At 32.7% G+C, this 18,863-nt stretch overlaps 1 protein-coding gene across 2 annotated transcripts in view; it reads right to left on the reverse strand.

Moving 5' to 3' along the window:
- Positions 1-2,093: 2,093 nt before the first annotated feature.
- The window catches only part of LOC118202678 (exosome complex component RRP42-like), a 52,381-nt gene continuing 35,611 nt past the window's right edge, over positions 2,094-18,863 (reverse strand). Inside the window, exons 5-8 of one of the 2 annotated variants that reach the window (XM_035374854.2) lie at positions 16,950-17,020; positions 16,738-16,858; positions 10,750-10,905; positions 2,094-2,251 (exon numbers count right to left, since the gene is read on the reverse strand). In XM_035374854.2, the coding sequence (XP_035230745.2) occupies positions 2,156-2,251; positions 10,750-10,905; positions 16,738-16,858; positions 16,950-17,020 (444 nt within the window). In that variant the 3' untranslated portion in view covers positions 2,094-2,155. Of the gene's footprint in view, positions 2,262-10,749; positions 10,906-16,737; positions 16,859-16,949; positions 17,021-18,863 lie in introns of both variants that reach the window. The other variant, XM_085827737.1, reaches the window with a different exon arrangement.

Below are 18,863 nucleotides of genomic sequence, written 5' to 3' on the forward strand. Positions count from 1 at the left end.
TCGAGAAATAAACAATCTCGTTGTTAGGCAACATGTGCACCACATTATCTTCATTTTTGCGATAAATGCCTATCGACGTGGTGTTCACGTCACTCACAGTTTGAGACAAAAGCATCTTGACATGCGTGGCACGTCCTTTTAGCGCAAGTGGTTAAACCTAGAATTACTGCATCAAGATATTTTATTCTAAATTTTGCAAGACCATTTTCATATACTAGTAGTAGATTAAAAATTCCTTTTGATTAAAAGAATGCAGAGAAAATTTAATTTTCTTGCAACCTATCAATAATTAACAGCATGTCCAAGGTAGCTATGGGAACAGATTAAAACCCGCTAGTCCTTCCTTGCATAGGGTTCTTCAGCTCTTCCCAATCATGCAAAAATCCAATCACACTTACAAGGAGTATAGTCTCAAAAGAGATTATGTTTCCTTTTAATGCTTTTGAAAAGTAATACAAAAAATTACTTGAAAGTGTTACTGCCTAAAATGTTAGGAGACTAGAAATCCCTCTTGTCCATTTAATGACATGCCACTACTCCCAACCCAACTCATTCTAAAGACTTTTTATAAAGTTTAAAAATGGACTGTTACCGCGCGACCTCAACACTCAGATGTTATTGTCCTGTAGCATAAGAAACAAAACATATTCCCTTATGTTTTTGCTTGTTCTATGCCACTGAGCAGAATCAACTTGGACAATTCATAGTAACAGAAGACCAAAATGGTTCTTGATTAAATGACAATTAGTACCATCAGTACATATCTAGGAGTAGATAATCCAACTGATAAGTTGATTAGTTTCTGAAAATTATAAAAAAAAAAAAAAAAAAGATAATTTTGAACACTCAATGCACTTCAGACATGGCATAATCATCACTAAATTCTTCATTATGTTTAAATTGAACCAGCTATTGACCATTCTGACATGTGGGAGGAAATAACTACATTCCATTTTTTAGTGAAACATTTCCCTTAGCTTCTCCCAGAAGCAGTAGTCTATGAACCATTTTTATATTAAACACTTGAACACAATATTACTCCTCAAATTCACTCCACACTCTTGTGTTTCATGCAGTTTAGAGATCCAATGACGTTAAATTTTTGTTTCTAAACGCCATATAAACAAAATTCGATCCTGTGAAAGAATACATTATTTTCAAGCATTATTGCTGGTCTTCCTCTTTGCAGGCACAGTTTCACTAAATGCTGTCAAAAATTCAATAATAATGTAACATTTTATTACAAGGAGGTAGTAGCACAAGAAAGGGCATTGCACTATCACCTAACAATACTTCTGAATAATCATGGTTCACAATGCAAAACGGTTTTATCAGCAGAAGAATGATGCAATGTTGCAGATAGAATGAAACATGATTTTGAGAAACACATGATCATCAAATTAGAATACAGATAAATGCATGTTTGCATTAAATCACATAAAAATCTTAAGATGATGCAATTTTTTCACACCTTAATAAACAATGAAAATTCAAGAATGAAACCTTTGAAACTAATGCAGACTTCATATCAGATTTCTTTCGTAACTAACAATTCATTGAGCACTTTTTTTTTTTTTTTAATTTCCTTGTTATACTTCATGTATCAAATATTGTTCCTTTATGCAATTTACTGAGATATTAATAACAATGCAAGGACAAAAATTTTGTGTCAGCAAAAGGTGCATCTGTATGCCTGTTATTTTCCAAATATAATTTCAAATTTAATGAGGTGCAATCTCAATCATGAACAATTTGTTATATCTAGATATATTTTCTATGTATTATACATGCAGTCAATGCTCACTAAATGACTGTTCATTTCAGCAATCATTCAAATACAACAAGTAGTACTAAAAGTCCCTAACTACTAAGAATATATTAAATCTACTTGCATTACAGTTAAAGTCATTTAATGTAGAACATAAAAGATTATTATGAAAAATATTAACTGCATATATAGATACAATTATGTTTTACCCAACGAACAAAAACACAATATTGTAAAAAAAAAAAACCCTCATTTACAATGAAAAACAAATATATATATATATATATTGTAAAAAACCTCATTCTCCTTAAAAAACATCCCAAAATACATATTATAAAAAATTTTTATTATATATAATATTTACATATTCATTGAACAAAGCTTTTATCACATCAAACATTTTGTTTTTTGAGCAACATTTTTTTCTAATTGTAATACTTCCAATAATTTCTTCTGAAGAGCCAAACCTAATTCTTGACCAGCCTGGAAAAAACTTATGTAAATCAACTTTTAAATACAACTCCTAAAAGAATTAATAAACAATAATTTAATTTACATGACAAACTTACTTATTGTAAAAACAGTTCCATATAATTTATTTAACATACAGGATGGGACAGGGATTAAATAACACATAGTTGACGTCAACAAAATATGACAATTGCTTATGACATCAAATTATAGAGAAATATGAAAACAAATGATGAAAAAATAGTTGTTAAAACTTAGCAATCAGGTGGGTGCTAAGTTTCTACCTGATTTTAGTCAAGAAAGAAAGGAGAAGACTACATGAAATAGTATAGCTATGATTTCTTATAACTGCCACCATTGTGCATGACTTCCTGCCAGCTATCTGATTGTAGGTTTATTACACACTGATAAAACTCTTTTGTCAATGAATTTGAAGACTAGTAAGTGAAATGGTATTCTGAATGTTCAGCAGAATCCTGATACCAAAGGTTAACCTGATTACACGTGCTTCAAAGTGCATTTACTTATTTTTTTATTTATTTTTTTTTTAAAGAATTCAGAAACTGGAATTCTTTAAGTAATTTGATAACGAATTAAAGTATGAATGGAAAGCCTTGAAAATTACTGATAAAATTTCCATAAAAGTTACCTAACATTATATTTAACTGAAACATTTAAAAATGTTTTTAAAATGATAAGTCTTGCATATGAGTTACTGTGATTTATTAAGTTAATTTCTTTGGAATTCATGCATTCATTGAATATGAGCAATGGAATATATTAGACTAAATTGTGATTATTGTGGTCTTGATTTAATAAATATGATTAAGTTTTAAGGTTTATTTGATAGTTAGCCTCTTAAGTTAGGCATAATTTTTTAATTTTGAACTCGTATTTTGAGAATTGGTGATTGATTTATTTAAATTTTAATTATTTTTCCCTTGTGCCCTTGTTATGGAATTCAATGAATAACATTAATTGGTTTACACAGGACATAAGCTATTTCTAGTAATTAAAGCTACGTGCTTTGATATTTTATGCAATTTTTGTGTTTTCAGAGAATTAATTTATAGAAATTAATTTATATAGATTATTGACTTCAGCTGAGATGGAATGATTTATTAATGAAAATGTATTTTGATTTAATACCAAGCTACTATACAGGAATACAGTACAAAGTCCGTAATCTGGATGTCCATTATCCGGACCTCAAAGCCATAAACTTACGCATGCGCTTTTAATGTGCGCATCTGCTACACATGTGCATAAAGCGTTTACCCATGCGCACTTCCAATAGTGAAGAAAGTGACAGAGAGGTTATTGAAAACGAAAAAATTTCAATTGACAAGTCAGTCGGTATTCTCGACACAGCAATTACAAGACTTGAACAGTGTAACTTTGTAAATAAACAAGGAATTATGTCTGTTTATAGAATTAAAGAGAAAGTATTAGCACAAAAAAAGAAGCAACTTAAACAACTTACATTGAAAGAAATGATTAATAAAGTAAACAAATAAATATTAAGCTTTTTTTTTTTTTTTTTTTTTTTTTTTTTGTAAATTTTGATACCCTTTAGATCATAATTGCTCTTTATTTCATAAGTTATAGTTTTATATTTTTAATTGTATAATTTCTGCATGTCATCTTACCAGATTTAAATTGATGATCTATAATCCCGAACAACCTCTAATCTGAAATCGCCAAAGTCCAGACGAGTCCGGATTATGGACTTTGTACTGTATATACTTTAAGACAATATTTTACATTTTTGCACATGAAAATTAAGTACTTTTAATGAATAAAATTAAGGAACTATCACAGGGTTGCCACTCAAACAGGAGAATGAAATTCCCTGACTTTTCCAGGTCATTTTCCAGGTATGTTACGAGAAAATTCCAGTCTATCCGCGTAATGTACGTTGGCTATGCTAAGAGGTAAATTAATTATGGTATTACTTGTACTGTGTAGGAAATTCACTTAATTATTCAATAAATCTCAGAGGACATTTATTCTTAATTATTCTTGGTACACTTTTTTTGATAATTTTGTTTACTTTTCCACTTAAGAAACTTAATAAAATGTAAGATATATACATTGGATAACTATTGTACGTTTTATTTAATTATTACTCATGATCATTACCAGTTCAACATGAGGCTAATCTGGTTCTTATAAATCACAACGCAATGCTAAAAGTTAGGTTAGATTTTAGGTAAATTTAATTTGTGTGATGTGTCTTCTTGAAAGGCACCTTAACACTTGAAAACACAAATATAATTATAATCAGGGGCTTAGCTAGAGGGGGGCATCTGTCCCCGGGCGCAGAATCCAAGGGGCGCCAAACTGATGTTACGACATTTTAGAATTAAATGTTTTCCATCCTTGACAAGCAGTAGGGGGCGCAAAATCTTCAGTTGTCCCTGGGCGCTGAAAACCCTAGCTACGACTCTGATTATAATAGGAGTTGTTTTCTCCACTGAAGATTGAGATTAGAATCTTCCCAATCTGGAATAAAATAAGGCTTTTTTTGCAGACATTCTGCAGCTAAATGAAAGAAAGAAATCTATTTAATGATATTTTTTTACTAAATTGAGGCATTTTATATTTATTTCGCAGCATACATAAGGAAAAAATACGTGCATTAAATTTCGTGATGTCATCATACTGCTAGAATTAATTTCAGGATTATGCCAGAGAAAATTTCTTGAAATTTGGAAATATTATTTACTAATGATAAATAAATTTAGAGGGAAGAAGCAACATTAAATGATATGAATAACATAAAAATAAAGATAATTGCTTAAAAATTGAATTAGAATAATCAACGATATTTTAGCGAATATAGTTATATTACATGGTTAGCCTAGATGACTGATTACTATTTTTTTATTTTACTGCAAAATGCAAAGTATTTATTAAAAAGAAAAGAAAAAAAAAAAAGATTTTGCGGTAAAATCCTAGCACACGGTACGGCCTTCGCACGATTTTGAAAATTGCCGCCAAGAACAAAATGACTCGTTTACTGCTCATCATCATGTCGCCAAATCTCACTGTACCATACATGGAGATTATTTTAACCAAAGAACATCTATGCAAAGAAGAAAAGGTTCCATACATGTAAATGCTATTACGCGGCTAGAAAGCGGAGGGAAAATTTGCTAAGGGATTTGGCGACGGAACCTGGCGGCCAGAATTTCCCTCTCCGCGATGTGTACAGGAAATTGAGAAATACATGTTAAGAAGAAACGTTCTTTGACAAAAAAGAAAGCTACGAAAATCCATTTTTAATTTATAGCGAAAAATCCAAGAAGAAACATTTTATCAAAGAACGTTTTTTTCTTGGATTTTTCGCAATAATTTTAAAAACGGATTTTCGTAGTTCCCCCCCCCCCAAATAACTAATCCATGAATTAATTTACTTGTGCCAAAAGATATTTTCTTTTCCTTTAGATTAGAGTTTAAAGAAATTTTAAACGATATTAATTTTATGAATTCTTGATAACTCGAACTTCGACACCGGTTTCGAGCTTTGGCGACATATATATCGCGCACGCACAGCTGTTTCCCTCTATGATGGAACGGAGCAACGTCTGTTGCAGAGAGGTTTTCTTTCTTTACAATACATATTTTTTTATTCTAACCTTCATGGTACCGTATACTAGGATTAAACCCATTTTGTTTTATACGAGAACAGGTACTTTCTTTAGTTCATGCACTGCACATGCGATTCTCGAGGAAACCAAAAGTTGCGGGAAACTTGATTTGCCTTTCTAAAAGACAATCACATTGGAGATGCGAAAATTGGCTCTATGCCAGCTGCCCGAATGACACTCACGTGATACACAATTCGCCAAAAAAGTGATCTCTTCCGACGTCGGCGCAAAACTCGCCTTTTTTGGCGGGTTCGTTGTATGAAATTCCCTGACTTTTCCAGATTTTGACTAAAACACTTAAAATTCCCTGACTTTTCCCTCAATTTTTTGGTCAATTTCCGAATTCCCTGACTTTTTCCGGTTTTCCAGGTAGCGTGGCAACCCTGATATAAACAGACAGAAATTCAAGATTAAAATTAAGGGCTTTCTGCAGTGTTTGGCCAAAATTAAGGACTTTTAAGAACCAAAAATTGATTGCAAAAAACCTAAGGACTTTTAAGAATGTACAAACCTTGTTTTACAAATTTAAAAATTTGAAATATGAATCACCATCCATCAGGATGCCTTAAGTGTTCCAAACCTATCCCATAAGCCAGAATTCTCAAAAAATAATCCAAAAAAATGATGGTGAACAGACATAAATGGGCTCTCAAATTTCATAGCTCACCGCATCCTTCTCAAGCATGCTTTAGACAACATCGATCAACTGAGCAGCATACTGCAGTTATTAGCCAGAAAATAAAGACTATTTTAAGGTAAGGCTGATTGATATGCAGCTGCAGTTTTTGTTGATATCAAAGATCATATGACTGCATTTGAAAGACACTTCAGCTCAACAAATTTTTCACTCTGGGAGTATAAAAAAATATGCTAAAATGGAATCAGCAGCTTTACTGGCCAATCTTATTGCAAACAACTTTAGTGGTTTGCAATCCAGCCTTTTCAGGATGCAGTGATCAGCCATTGTCTTTTTAATGTCTGTATCAATGATCAATAATATATATATGTTAGGAGATGAGGATGAATTTATACACATACATGCTAACAATTTGATGATTTGATCCTCTGTCCCAAAAAAGCATGTCCAGGAATAGTTACAAGGAACACCAAATGAAACCATGAAGAGGATAAGAACATGTTACCCATTAAATAATATGAACGTAAACATTGGTGAGGATTTATATAATTATACAGTCATGAGTGTCCCCTCTGCAATTCTAGCTTCATAGATGGTGACCACCTCATCTCCTGTTCTAACAGATTTTTTTGTTCAAATGTTGGTTGAAGTCTTGAGACAGCATGAGACTCTCTTCACAGTATTTTAAACTTTTCTTTTTAAATGTCTAAATTCTAATTCTACTATTGAATTTTATCTACATGTTTCTACTCTGTATTTTCTTTACATTTTATCACTTAAGAAAAAGTTTACAAAAGCTCTTGTGCATTGGAAATTTTAAGAAAACAGGTAGTGATTACAGATTGGTTACTAGGTAGCGATTTTAATTCAACTAGTACCAGCTAGTAACATTTCAGTGTATTAAACACCTAACTGTAAAGATCATCTCCTATGCAATTTGACAAAAATATTTGAGCAGTTCTCAGCCTGATAACAATAAAGTTTCCATCTATCAAGAGCAAAACATAAGAGAAAGGGATCATGACCATTGAACAGTATTCAAAAGAGAACTTTGCACACCAGGGTTGCCATTGAAACAACAGAATGAAACTCCCTGACTTTTCCAGGTATGTTTTAAGAGAATTCCAGTCTATCTACATAATGCACGCGGGCTGTACTGAGAGGTAAATTAATTATGGTACCACATGAAAACACAAAAATTTGGCAATTACATATGACTTATATATAACATATGCACATAATATATAATTTCCAAAGCATTACTATTATAGCTATAACAGGAGTTGTTTTCTCCACTGAAGATTGAGATTAGAATCTGCTCAATCTGGATTACAAAATGACCGAAATATATTTAATGGTGTTTAAAACAAATTCAGGTATTTTATGTTTATTTAGCAGCATACATAAGCAAAAAATATGTGCATTAAATTTCATGATAGTATGTTGTCATATTGCTATAATTAGTTTCAGGATTATGCCAGAGAAAACTGCCTGAAATTTGAAAGTATTATTAACTAATACTAAATAAATTTAGACAGAAGAAGCCACATTAAATGGTATGAATAACATTAAAATAAAGTTAATTACTTAAAAATTGAATTACAATAATCAATGATATTTTGGCAAATATAATTATATTAAATAGTTAGATTAGATGACTGATTACTATTTTTTATTTTACTGCAAAATGACAAATGATGCATTTATTAAAAAGAACAAAAAATGCTTTAAAGATTTCGAAGTAAAATCCTAGTACACGCTACAGCCTCGGCACAATTCTGAAAATTGTTGCTAATACCAAAATGACATATTTACTGCTCATCATAATGTTGCCAAATTCCCTGTGAACCACATACTAGGATTAAACTGATTTCATTACAAGAATGGAACAGTATTTCCTTTAGTTCAACATGCACTGCACATGCAAGTCTCTCAATTCTCGAGGTTACTGGAAATGAAAGTTGCTGGAAACTTGCTTTGCCTTTCTAAAAGACAATTTGATTGCAGCTGCGAAAATTGACTCTACACCAGCTGGCCAAATGATGCTCATGCGATACATAATTCCCCAAGTGACTACTTCCAATGCTGGAGCAGAACTTCCCCTTTTTGGGGGATCCTGGTATGAAATTCCCTGACTTTTTTGGTCAATTTTTAAATTGCCTGACCTTTTTCTGGTTTTCCAAGTAGCATAGCAATCCTGGCACACTCTTATACAGATGGTTCATCTGATGAAACAACCACTAATGGAGAATATGGAGTATTTCTGACTTATCCTGGCAATACTACTTATTAACACAAAATTGGCACTGGAGCCACAGTCTTTGACTTCACTTGTGAGCCTCTGGTAATAGTGGAGGGACTTGACATGCATTACACTTGACCTGCATGACAGTTGACCCTTTCCCTTTCTGAGCAAGCAATAGGACTCTTCTGTGACTAAAAAGCCCTAAATCAGCTTCAAAAATTAGGAAAAAAATTTGCATTTTTCAATGGTTGCCAGTGTATGTCAACATCACAGGTAATGAGAATGCAGATAAACTAGCAAAGAAGGCTCAAAATCTCAACAATAATAATGTAGATGTCATCCTCTTTGATGGAAATGCCATAGTCAAACACAGAATAGCAGAGGGATCTTCCAACTACATATACCTGGAATTTTACAGATAGGCATGCAAACATTTTTCATATTTAATGCATACAAAAATTCATTAATACAGTCAAAAGTCTTTAATCCGGACTTGTCAGGACTTCGGTGATTCCGGATTATCGATTTTTCCGGATTATAGATCATCAGTTTAAATCTGGTAAGATGGCACGCAGAAATTATAAAATTAAAAATATGAAACCGTAATTTATAAAATAATGAGCAATTATGATCTAAAGGGTATCAAAATTTACCAAAAAAGAAGCCTAATTATTTGTTTACTTTATTAAACATTTCTTTCAACGCGCGGATGCGTAAAGCATACCTTACGCATAGCCGAAATTAGAAAATTGCAACCAGAAAACTATTTGATTTGTATTCGTTGTATTTATAATGATGAGGAATTTAATTTAAATCATATCAAAGACGGAGTACATCGAAATTAAATACTACATTTAGTAAGGAATTATAAGCCGAATAAAATAAAAACATCTGCTCTGAAGATAAGGATAGTGTTGACAAATCAACTTCCAGTTCATTGGGCGCCGCGACATCTCCCCCTCCCCCCCCGCGCAGAGCAGCGTGAAATTGATAAACAGATTTCGGAACCGTTAGATAAACAAAGAATATGCCTTTATCCATTTTTTGTAGCAATTCGTTTTTTGTCGTTTTTTGTTTGATGGACATCGAAACATACTTTCGTTTTCTAGATCCTTTGGGAGCTCCAGCATCGGAAATTCTATTTGGCATAATCAAAAGTTCAAGCTTACTTTTAGAAAATTGATCTTACAGTCTGCAAAAAATAATAAGCCGGATCCAATTCGAAGATTAAGGAACAACGCAATCATCAACATTAACTGAAATAAATAATTAGATAATTTTAGCTTATACCATCCGTAACGCGCATGCGAAAACGTATTCTGCACTTGCGCAGACGCATATGCGCAGTCGTAAATGTCTTGGGCGCACGAATAAAACGTCTATGCGCATGCATCAATGCGGCACATGCGCAGAAAGATTTTAGCTTTGAGGTCCGGATTATGGGTGTCCGAATTAACGACTTTTGACTGTATATGGAATGGGTGTGCATAAATTCATACATAGATCCACAGAGCTGAAAGAATTAAAAAGGAAGTGAATAAATATATACATACTGAAAATTTTATTGAATTAAGACCTCAAGAGGTGCTATAAAGTAATAAATTATTTATTACTGTCACAATAGACTAGTGTACAGTATCACTATCATAAGTTCTTTCCCCTCAACTGAATATCTCAGTTTTTTTAACTGGTCCCACAAGTGGAAGATAATTTAAAAAAGAATTTTTTCATACTTTATACATCAAAACAGTAGGAAAATAAACAATAATTTCCTTTTGTGAACATAAAGTTCACATTTAAAGCAGAAAACAGTTTTTGCAACCCCAGAATATTCTTACGCAATATTTTATTTATTTATTTTTTTTTTTAATTTTTTTTTTTTTTTTTTTTATGTGTGTGTGTGTGTATTTCAATACTTTTTGGAGGATATGATATAAAGAAGAAGTTAGTCTCACAAACAGAACAAAGAACTTACCTCAGTGCTATCTTTAATACTCTCAAGATGCAAACAACCAGGACCACTTATTTGTTTCAATAGTACTGTATCAGTTAAAGAAACTGCAAGAACAAGTTTGCATTTGCTACAAGCTTCTTCTTCACTAGTAGCATCAACAATGAATTCACTGCCAACCTTGAAATGTTAATTATTAGATTAAAATTTAAAGTGCAACACAAGTTAAATCTTTAATTAGAATACATTCAGTAAAACTGAAATTCAAGTACCACAACAGGTAGCACAGTTTTTTGACAATTTATAGACATAGAAACTAAAGTAAAAAACAAGGTATAAAAATTTTTGACAGTACAGGAAAAAAAACTTGACTGAAAAAAAGAAAGAAATATATAGACATGCTAGTATAAAGTGGCTTTTGTTAATAATATAATTTGATATTGCATCATGGTATAGAATCATACAAATACTGCAAACTAAGGTGGAGCAAAAAATAAAAATAGTATAATTGTAATAATTGGTAACTACCTCTCAAAAGTTGTATATTGACTTATATCACTCTTCCCCCCCTTTTTTTTTTAATTTTTATTTTATCTTAATTTCCTGCAAAAGCCTTGAAATTTGCCACTTTTACTTTAAATTTCCATATTATAATAAAATATTTCAATATACTATTTTCCTCAGAAACTAACAAAACTTTAAAAATACTTCTGCATATACTCAAAGAAATTACTATCTCTGTAAAAAAAATAATCATAATATGTTGATTTTACCACCATAAAATATATACAACTTAAATTTTATTATTAAATTGATGCTGGTTTGTAGGGACTGAGCTGGCAATGCACTGATAAACTGCAATAGCATGCATAGAGACTGCGTAATCCAGTTTCTTGCTGCGTGGGGTAATGACATCAGCTATTGTCTACCTTCATGCACAACACATATCAACAGAATCCCTGAAATATGACTTTGAGTAGAGACAAAGTGATGTACTCCATTACTGGCAGGCCAAGAGATGTTATTACAATATACTGTCCATGTGAGAAGAGGAGTTAATGTTACATTTAGATTCAGCTACATTTTCTGTTAAAAAGTTACTGACTTTTTCCTAAGACATGCCATGCATTTTCAACATTATATTGGCATATTCAAGCTTATCCCCCCACACACACACCTTTGGCTCAACATTAAACAATTTCCCGTAAAAACACGTTTATTTTTTCAAGTTTTCTCTTCTTTTTACTAAATTTTTGTAAATATATTTACTGTAAAATATTCATAATAGACAGCTTGCAAACTGGAAGATTTACATTCATTCACAAGCACAACAATTAGAAAATGTTATATTTCTAGCACAATATTCTCCTCTATTGCAGCCATTAAAATCTGCATACAACAATCAGACACAGCAACTGACGCAATCTCCCCAAATCCTCTTCAGGGTATTGGTTAGTTGGTTAATTCAGGTGAAGTAACTCAAGGGTTATCTGCCTATGGGGAGACACACCTCCATAGAGGACATTTTAAGGGAAACTGTCTCATATCCATGAGCAATGGAAACAAAAAACACAGTTTAGTTATCTTCATAGATTAGTTTTCAACAATTTCCACAATTTTGTGGTGTACTTCAATTTTAAAATTAGGATGAGATGCAAGGAAGTATCAGTGGTATGATTCATTTGAAGCTTTAGCTAAAAAGATTCAATTAATGTTAACTCTTGATACCATTAGTAAGAGATACTCTTGTTACCTTAAGTAACCCTTAATACGAATAGTAATTTAATTACATGGTCTCAGCCCTCTATCATGACCCTCGATAGCTCAGTTCATTGGCTGCCCTCCTGCACAAGTATCAATCAATTAAATCAGTGAAATATATGTTCAAATAGATAGACAGCAAACTGCCCCTTTACTGGTAGGCCAAAGACCTTAATTGTAATGTAATGTCCATGCGAAAAGATGTCTTACAATGTTACATTTGGTTCAGTTACAGAAGGATTATTCTGGACAGTAAAAAACAAAAGTAGGTGTACAATGGAACCTAAAAAACTTGTGATAGGGCTTCAGTCCCAGTTCTACATTGTCCAAAATTAATTGGCTTGATAGTGACAAGTAAAAGGCTATGCAATTTTCAGAGGTAAGGGTACTAGTAGCAGAATGCAAGGAAGAAGTTAACGAATGTGTAGATTCACCAATGAATCTGGTAATGCAAAGTTCTGGGAAACTTTTTAACGCAAGATGGCTCACTACGGCCAACATATTTCTTTGAGTTTACATAAGCAGCATTGATCCATCTGCCACCTTGAAGAAGATGGCTTTTTTCAGCATAAGAGTATATGCGCTCCAATGTGGTTTTGCATTAAATGCAATCCAACTATTAAGGATACTTTCATTGATGTATGCACAACTTAGTTCTCTTGGTACCTCACTGATAATCTGAATATCATCATGAATAGTTTGACTCAATGAAATGGTTACACTGAACATCCAGAAAATTTGCTGGTAGTTGTGCTCACAGACAAACAGCAGTGCATTTGAGAGAATTCTTTCTGCAAGGTTGATGTAGAAAAATATATATAATATAAAGAATGCTGCAAGGTATGCACAGAATTCTTTCTGCGAGATCTTGGTTAAAGGAGCCAACTCTACTAGTACGTAGATTCAAGCAATTAATGTCAATGCCCAACATAACACTGACTTTATTAACTGGCAGCATTAATGAAGTTACAGAGCCATCCCTTTAATCCAATCCATTGAGCAAAGATTTGAAAGCAATGTATCAAGGAAGACTGCCCATTTCATCTATGTGCTTTCTACTTCCCACTATGAAAAGATACTAAAATTCTAAAATCAGCTACCAGTGTGATGACTCAGCAGACCATCACCCCCATTTTTAAGCTTTGACACACACTGGACTGAATTCTTCATCTGCCATGTTGGTGGCATGGTATGTCATTCATTCATCAATGTAGCTTAAGCAAAAGTGGAAGTTATTGAAGATGGCTTTGCATTTTAAATTCCAAATTATTTGAGCATAGCACCAATCAAGCACAGGCAACAGTGGTAAGTTGCATAGTGGATGATAGCCCTGCAACTCTACTACTGTGTGCAAAATCATTGCTTGGTGATTGCTTTAATAATTGAAAGTATTACCATTCCCTTATCAGCTTATAAAGAGCCTTTACCATATCTGCTAACTTCATGAGAATGACATAAATCTGAATATTTTGAAACACATGAAAAAGAGAAATACAGAAAAGAAATTTAAGGTAACTTCTGCTTAAAGGAACTCAATTCAGAAATTTCTGAACATGAAAGTGGAAAATAGAAAAGTTTTATATTCATGCTATGTTTTCAAAACTAATGTAATTTTAATATATTATTATTATTTCAATGGTATGATAAAACTATATCTGTTCAAGAAATCATCACAAAGTTCACAAATCATTAAATAAAAATTTTCATGACATGGTTGGTCTTAAAATTACTAAAATATTAACCGCTTGCCTGATTATCCTGAATTATCTCCAGTTCGTATATATATATTATATTGCAGCTCATTATTATCCTGAGAAAACTCGGGTGAAGCAGAATTTGTCAGTGTGATTTGTTTTATCACGGTTTTACTCGGCCTAGAGGAAATAAAAGGAAATATTCAGCTTTAACTGGCAGTTTGCCAAGTTTCATTGGTTTTGAGGTTCTTTTGACGGGATTGGTCACATGTTACCCTATCGTATAGTATATGTCGGCTTGTGGGTTAGTAATGTACAAAAAAGGATAGTTGCGTTGAAAAAAGGTAAAATAATGGCGATGATGCAAGATAGCAAAAATAAAAATGATTTTTGAGATAGTGATTATGAAGAGGTGGACATTGAAAATAGTGGAAGTGATCCTTTTGTATGTAGCCTTATTGAAAATGACAATTCAAGTGATTCAGACAATTTGCCGACAGCTCTTCAATAGTGTACAATTCAAAAAACGAAGTTGCCACCTGAACCTGCTCGTTTTGCTTTTACTACCAATGCAGGTATGAATTTCAATATTGATATCCATAATGTTTTGAATTTTTCGATAAATATTTTGATAATGAATTGATCGGCATTATTACAACCGAAACAAATTGATATGCAGAAGAATGTGCTTGTAGATCACATTCAAAACCACGGTGTTTTACTTCTCAAAATGAAATCAGAGTTTTTTCTGTTGTCCAAGGTGTTATAAAAAAACCAGATCTGTAAAATTATTGGAGTAAAAATCAGTTGTTGAATATGCCATTTTTTTCAAAATCAATGTCACACAGACGATTTTGTCAGATAAAGCAAAACTTGCACTTCAGCAACAATGATGCATATGATGCAAGTACACATCCTTGTCCCAAACTAAATAAGATACGACTGATTCTTCAACATTTACTTGAGAAGTTTCAGAGTACGATTATACCCGAATGAGATATAACAATATATGAAAGTTTACTTCTTTATAAAGGAAGACTTGGGTGGGTGCAGTACATCCCTTTGAAAACAGCGCGATTTGTAATAAAGAGTTTCTTACTATGCGACTCTAAGAGTAGGTACGTGTGGAATGCCATTATATACAGTGGGAAGGGAATTAATTTCGATAATTCATTCAATGAGCTTCCTATGTCAGCCCGAATTGTGATGACTCTTACAAAACCACTACTGGACAAAGGATATTGTCTTACCATGGACAATTTTTATAACCCACCAGGTCTGGCTGAAACGTTAGTCAAAAGGAAGACTGATGTGTGCAGAACACTCTGATTGAATAGAAAAGATTTACCTCAAGATATTAAGACAAAAAAATTGAAAAAAGGAGAAATTATTGGATATCACAGAGGGAAATTAACTGTAATGAAATGGAAAGATAAAAAGGATAAAGGATGTTAGTCTAATTTCCACAATACATACAATTGAAATGCAGGATGTGAAAAATAAATGGGGAGAGACGAAGTCCAGGCCTACATGTGTAGTTGACTACAATGACAAAATGGGTGGTGTAGATAAAGTCAACCAGCATTTAGGTGTTTATTCTACATCCAGAAAAAGAGGGAAAAATATTATAAGAAGATTTTCTTCCATTTATTGGATTTGGCCTTGTGGAATTCCTACATCTTGTACTGTAAAGCAAGAGGTTCACAATCACCAAAACAATTTCGAATAGAACTGACTAAAAAACCTAATTTCAGAAAATCATTGTGACGAGTTTTCTGTGACATCAGGAAGATCCAGCATTAGTCCTTCACCACTCAAGTTAACCTCAAGGCATTTTCCAGATGTTATTCCTGCTATTGAAAAAAAATCAAATCCAACGAGACAGTGTACTCTGTGCTCCCGTAAAAGAGATTACAGAGGTAAGCCAGTAAGAATAGAGACCAGATATCAGTGTACAGAATGTCAGGTATCACTTTGTGTTGTCCCTTGTTTCAAAAACTATCATACAAAGGCTAATATTTAACTTTTTTCCATTTGCCCGAGATAACTAGGGATAGTAAACTAATGTTAAATCTAAATGCTTTTACACCTGTAATAAAATAAAAATTCAACTTAAATCCTACATATTTTGTTTTGTTTCATTTCTTTGCATTTAATAATAAAATTTTAAAAAATGATGATTTTTCACAATTTTTTTCAAAAAATATGTAAGGAAAGCAGTTAATTAGTGATGCAACTGTTCAACACTGACAAACAACAGCAATGAACAAGACAATAAAAAAATTCACACACAAGAACGGAAAAACTGATTCTTGTTCTAACACAATGGATAAATTCATAAGGCGACTCAAATGTTTATCAAGAAAATATGCATAAAACACATATCTAATTATAAATTAGCAAAACATAAGTAAAAAATAAGCACAATTTCAGACATCAAAGAAAAAACAGTAAAACAAAAGAAAAATAGATTTTTTTCCACAAAATTTTACTTCACAAAAGTACTATAAAAACTTACAAACAAGTCAAACAAAATAACTATATAAAAAATAATTACCCTAAATAAAGTGATGAGCAAAGGCAAATTTGATACATCTAAAGAAAACACATCATATGGATCATCAGATACTTCTATTTCAGGTTCATTCTCACCATGTTTAACATTTACAGTTTGGATTCTGAAATTTCAAATAATCAATATTTGATTTCATAAATAAATAGCATTATTTCATGAAACATTAAAGGAAAATTGAACCAAAAAATATTTACTTAGTATCATACAAAGCAGCTTTGGTAGCTATAGATGCTGCATCAATAAGATTTCCACTGTATCCTAAAACCTAAAAAACAATAAAAATTCTTTACATCTTTTACCAGGTGTACAAGTATGAAATGCAGATTTTTTTTGCCTACAAAAAACATGTTAAATTTGGAAGAATGATAGAAATTGCTTTATTCAAAGCATGCTCCATCACCTGCTATATATTTTTTCTATCTTTCAGGCAATTTGCGAATACCACATCAGCAAAAATTTTTCCCTTTCGCTGTGAACCATTCATTATTTTTTCACATCTTCATACCAATTAAAGTCCTGCTCAGCAAGTGCATGACCCATCGATGTAAACAAGTGATAATCGGAAGGAGCCAAGTCTGGTAAGTAAGCCACATGGAATAGAACTTCCCAGCTGAGTGCTTCCAACATGCTGCGAACCAGTTTTGCTGTATGTGATGGAGCACTGCCATTAAGAAAAATAACTTTGTTTTGCTTCTTTCGGTATTCTGATCTTTCTTCAAGCAGTAAACGGTTCAAATCAGTCAATGGTTGTTGGTAATGTTCAGTACAGTAAGACCCCGCTTAACGCTGTTTCGTTTAGTGCTGTTTCGGTTTAGCGCTCTTTTATTTCAACCCGGGTATTCCACGAAATCGCTCGCAGCATACGGGGATTCCACGAAATATTATGCAGCGATAGGTTTCAAATACATATCCGAAAGAGTGTACTTGTATTTCTTGTTTGGTGCGGTATTGTACAGACATATTTTGAAGGGGTAAATGTGGAAGATGTCGAAGAAATAATTCAAGAAGCAGCGGCTAGTCTTTCTAATGATGAGCTCAAGGAATTAACTGAACAAGAAGAAAACAAAAATGTTGACAGCAGTGATTCAGAAGAAGAGCAAAAAGAACTTTCGATGGCATTTGTAAAAAGGAGTTTGTCTACCATAACTGAAATAATGGATCAATTCATTGAAAATGATCTGAATTTTGACAGGAGCTCAAAAGTAAGGCGTGGTGTTAGAGATGCTCTATCCGTTTATGAAGAACTTTTAAGAGAACAACGCAAAAGAAAAAGGCAAACCACATTAGATGCTTTTGTCACAAAAAGGCAGAACACTGAAAACGCAGAAGGCTAACTAAATATGACTGACTGAGAATTGTATTTGTTTTTTTTTAAGAATATTCTTTTTTTTTTTTTTTTTTCAAGAAATAATAATGTGGTATTAATTTGGGCTTTAAGAAATAAATGTTTGGTTTTATTTTTATTAAAAAAACATACTTTTTAAATTTAATACCTAACCAATTTCCTAGCCATCTTCCCCTAACCCCAATATTTACATGTAAAGATAGCCTCGTTTAGCGCTGTTTCGCATTACGCTCTACTTTGATGGAACGTATCCCCCGCGTTAAGCGGGGTCTTACTGTATTAACCATTTCCCCAGGTTTTAAGAGCTTGTCGTAGACCGTGCCCCTGTGGTCTTACCAAACACAGGGTATCATCTTTCACCCAAAGCGATTCGGCCTTGCAGTTGATGTGGATGGTGTGCCTGGGTGTACCAATGATTTTCTGTGCTTGGTATTCTCAAAATAAATCCACTTTTCATCCCTTGTAACTATACGGTGCAAAAACGACTGTCTTTCATACCAAGCAAGCAAAATGTCAAATGTATTTTTGCACTTTTCCATTTACCTGTCATTCAACTAATATGGTACCCCCATCAACTGGACCCAATTGTTTGGCAAGTTGAATTTGTGTTTGTGAATCATTCTTTATCCAACAATGCAAGTTCACATCTTCAGATTTCCACATTCCTTGCTTACAACATCGAACTCACAACTTTTGAAACACCAAAACCATCGTTCACACGTGTCTTGCATTGGAGCATGTTCACTATAAGCTTCTCAAAGTA

This window comes from Stegodyphus dumicola, chromosome 12 (genome assembly GCF_044657685.1).
Source record: "Stegodyphus dumicola isolate Sdum_Otavi_A_Nest chromosome 12, ASM4465768v1".
Classification (NCBI taxonomy): Eukaryota; Metazoa; Arthropoda; class Arachnida; order Araneae; family Eresidae; genus Stegodyphus; species Stegodyphus dumicola.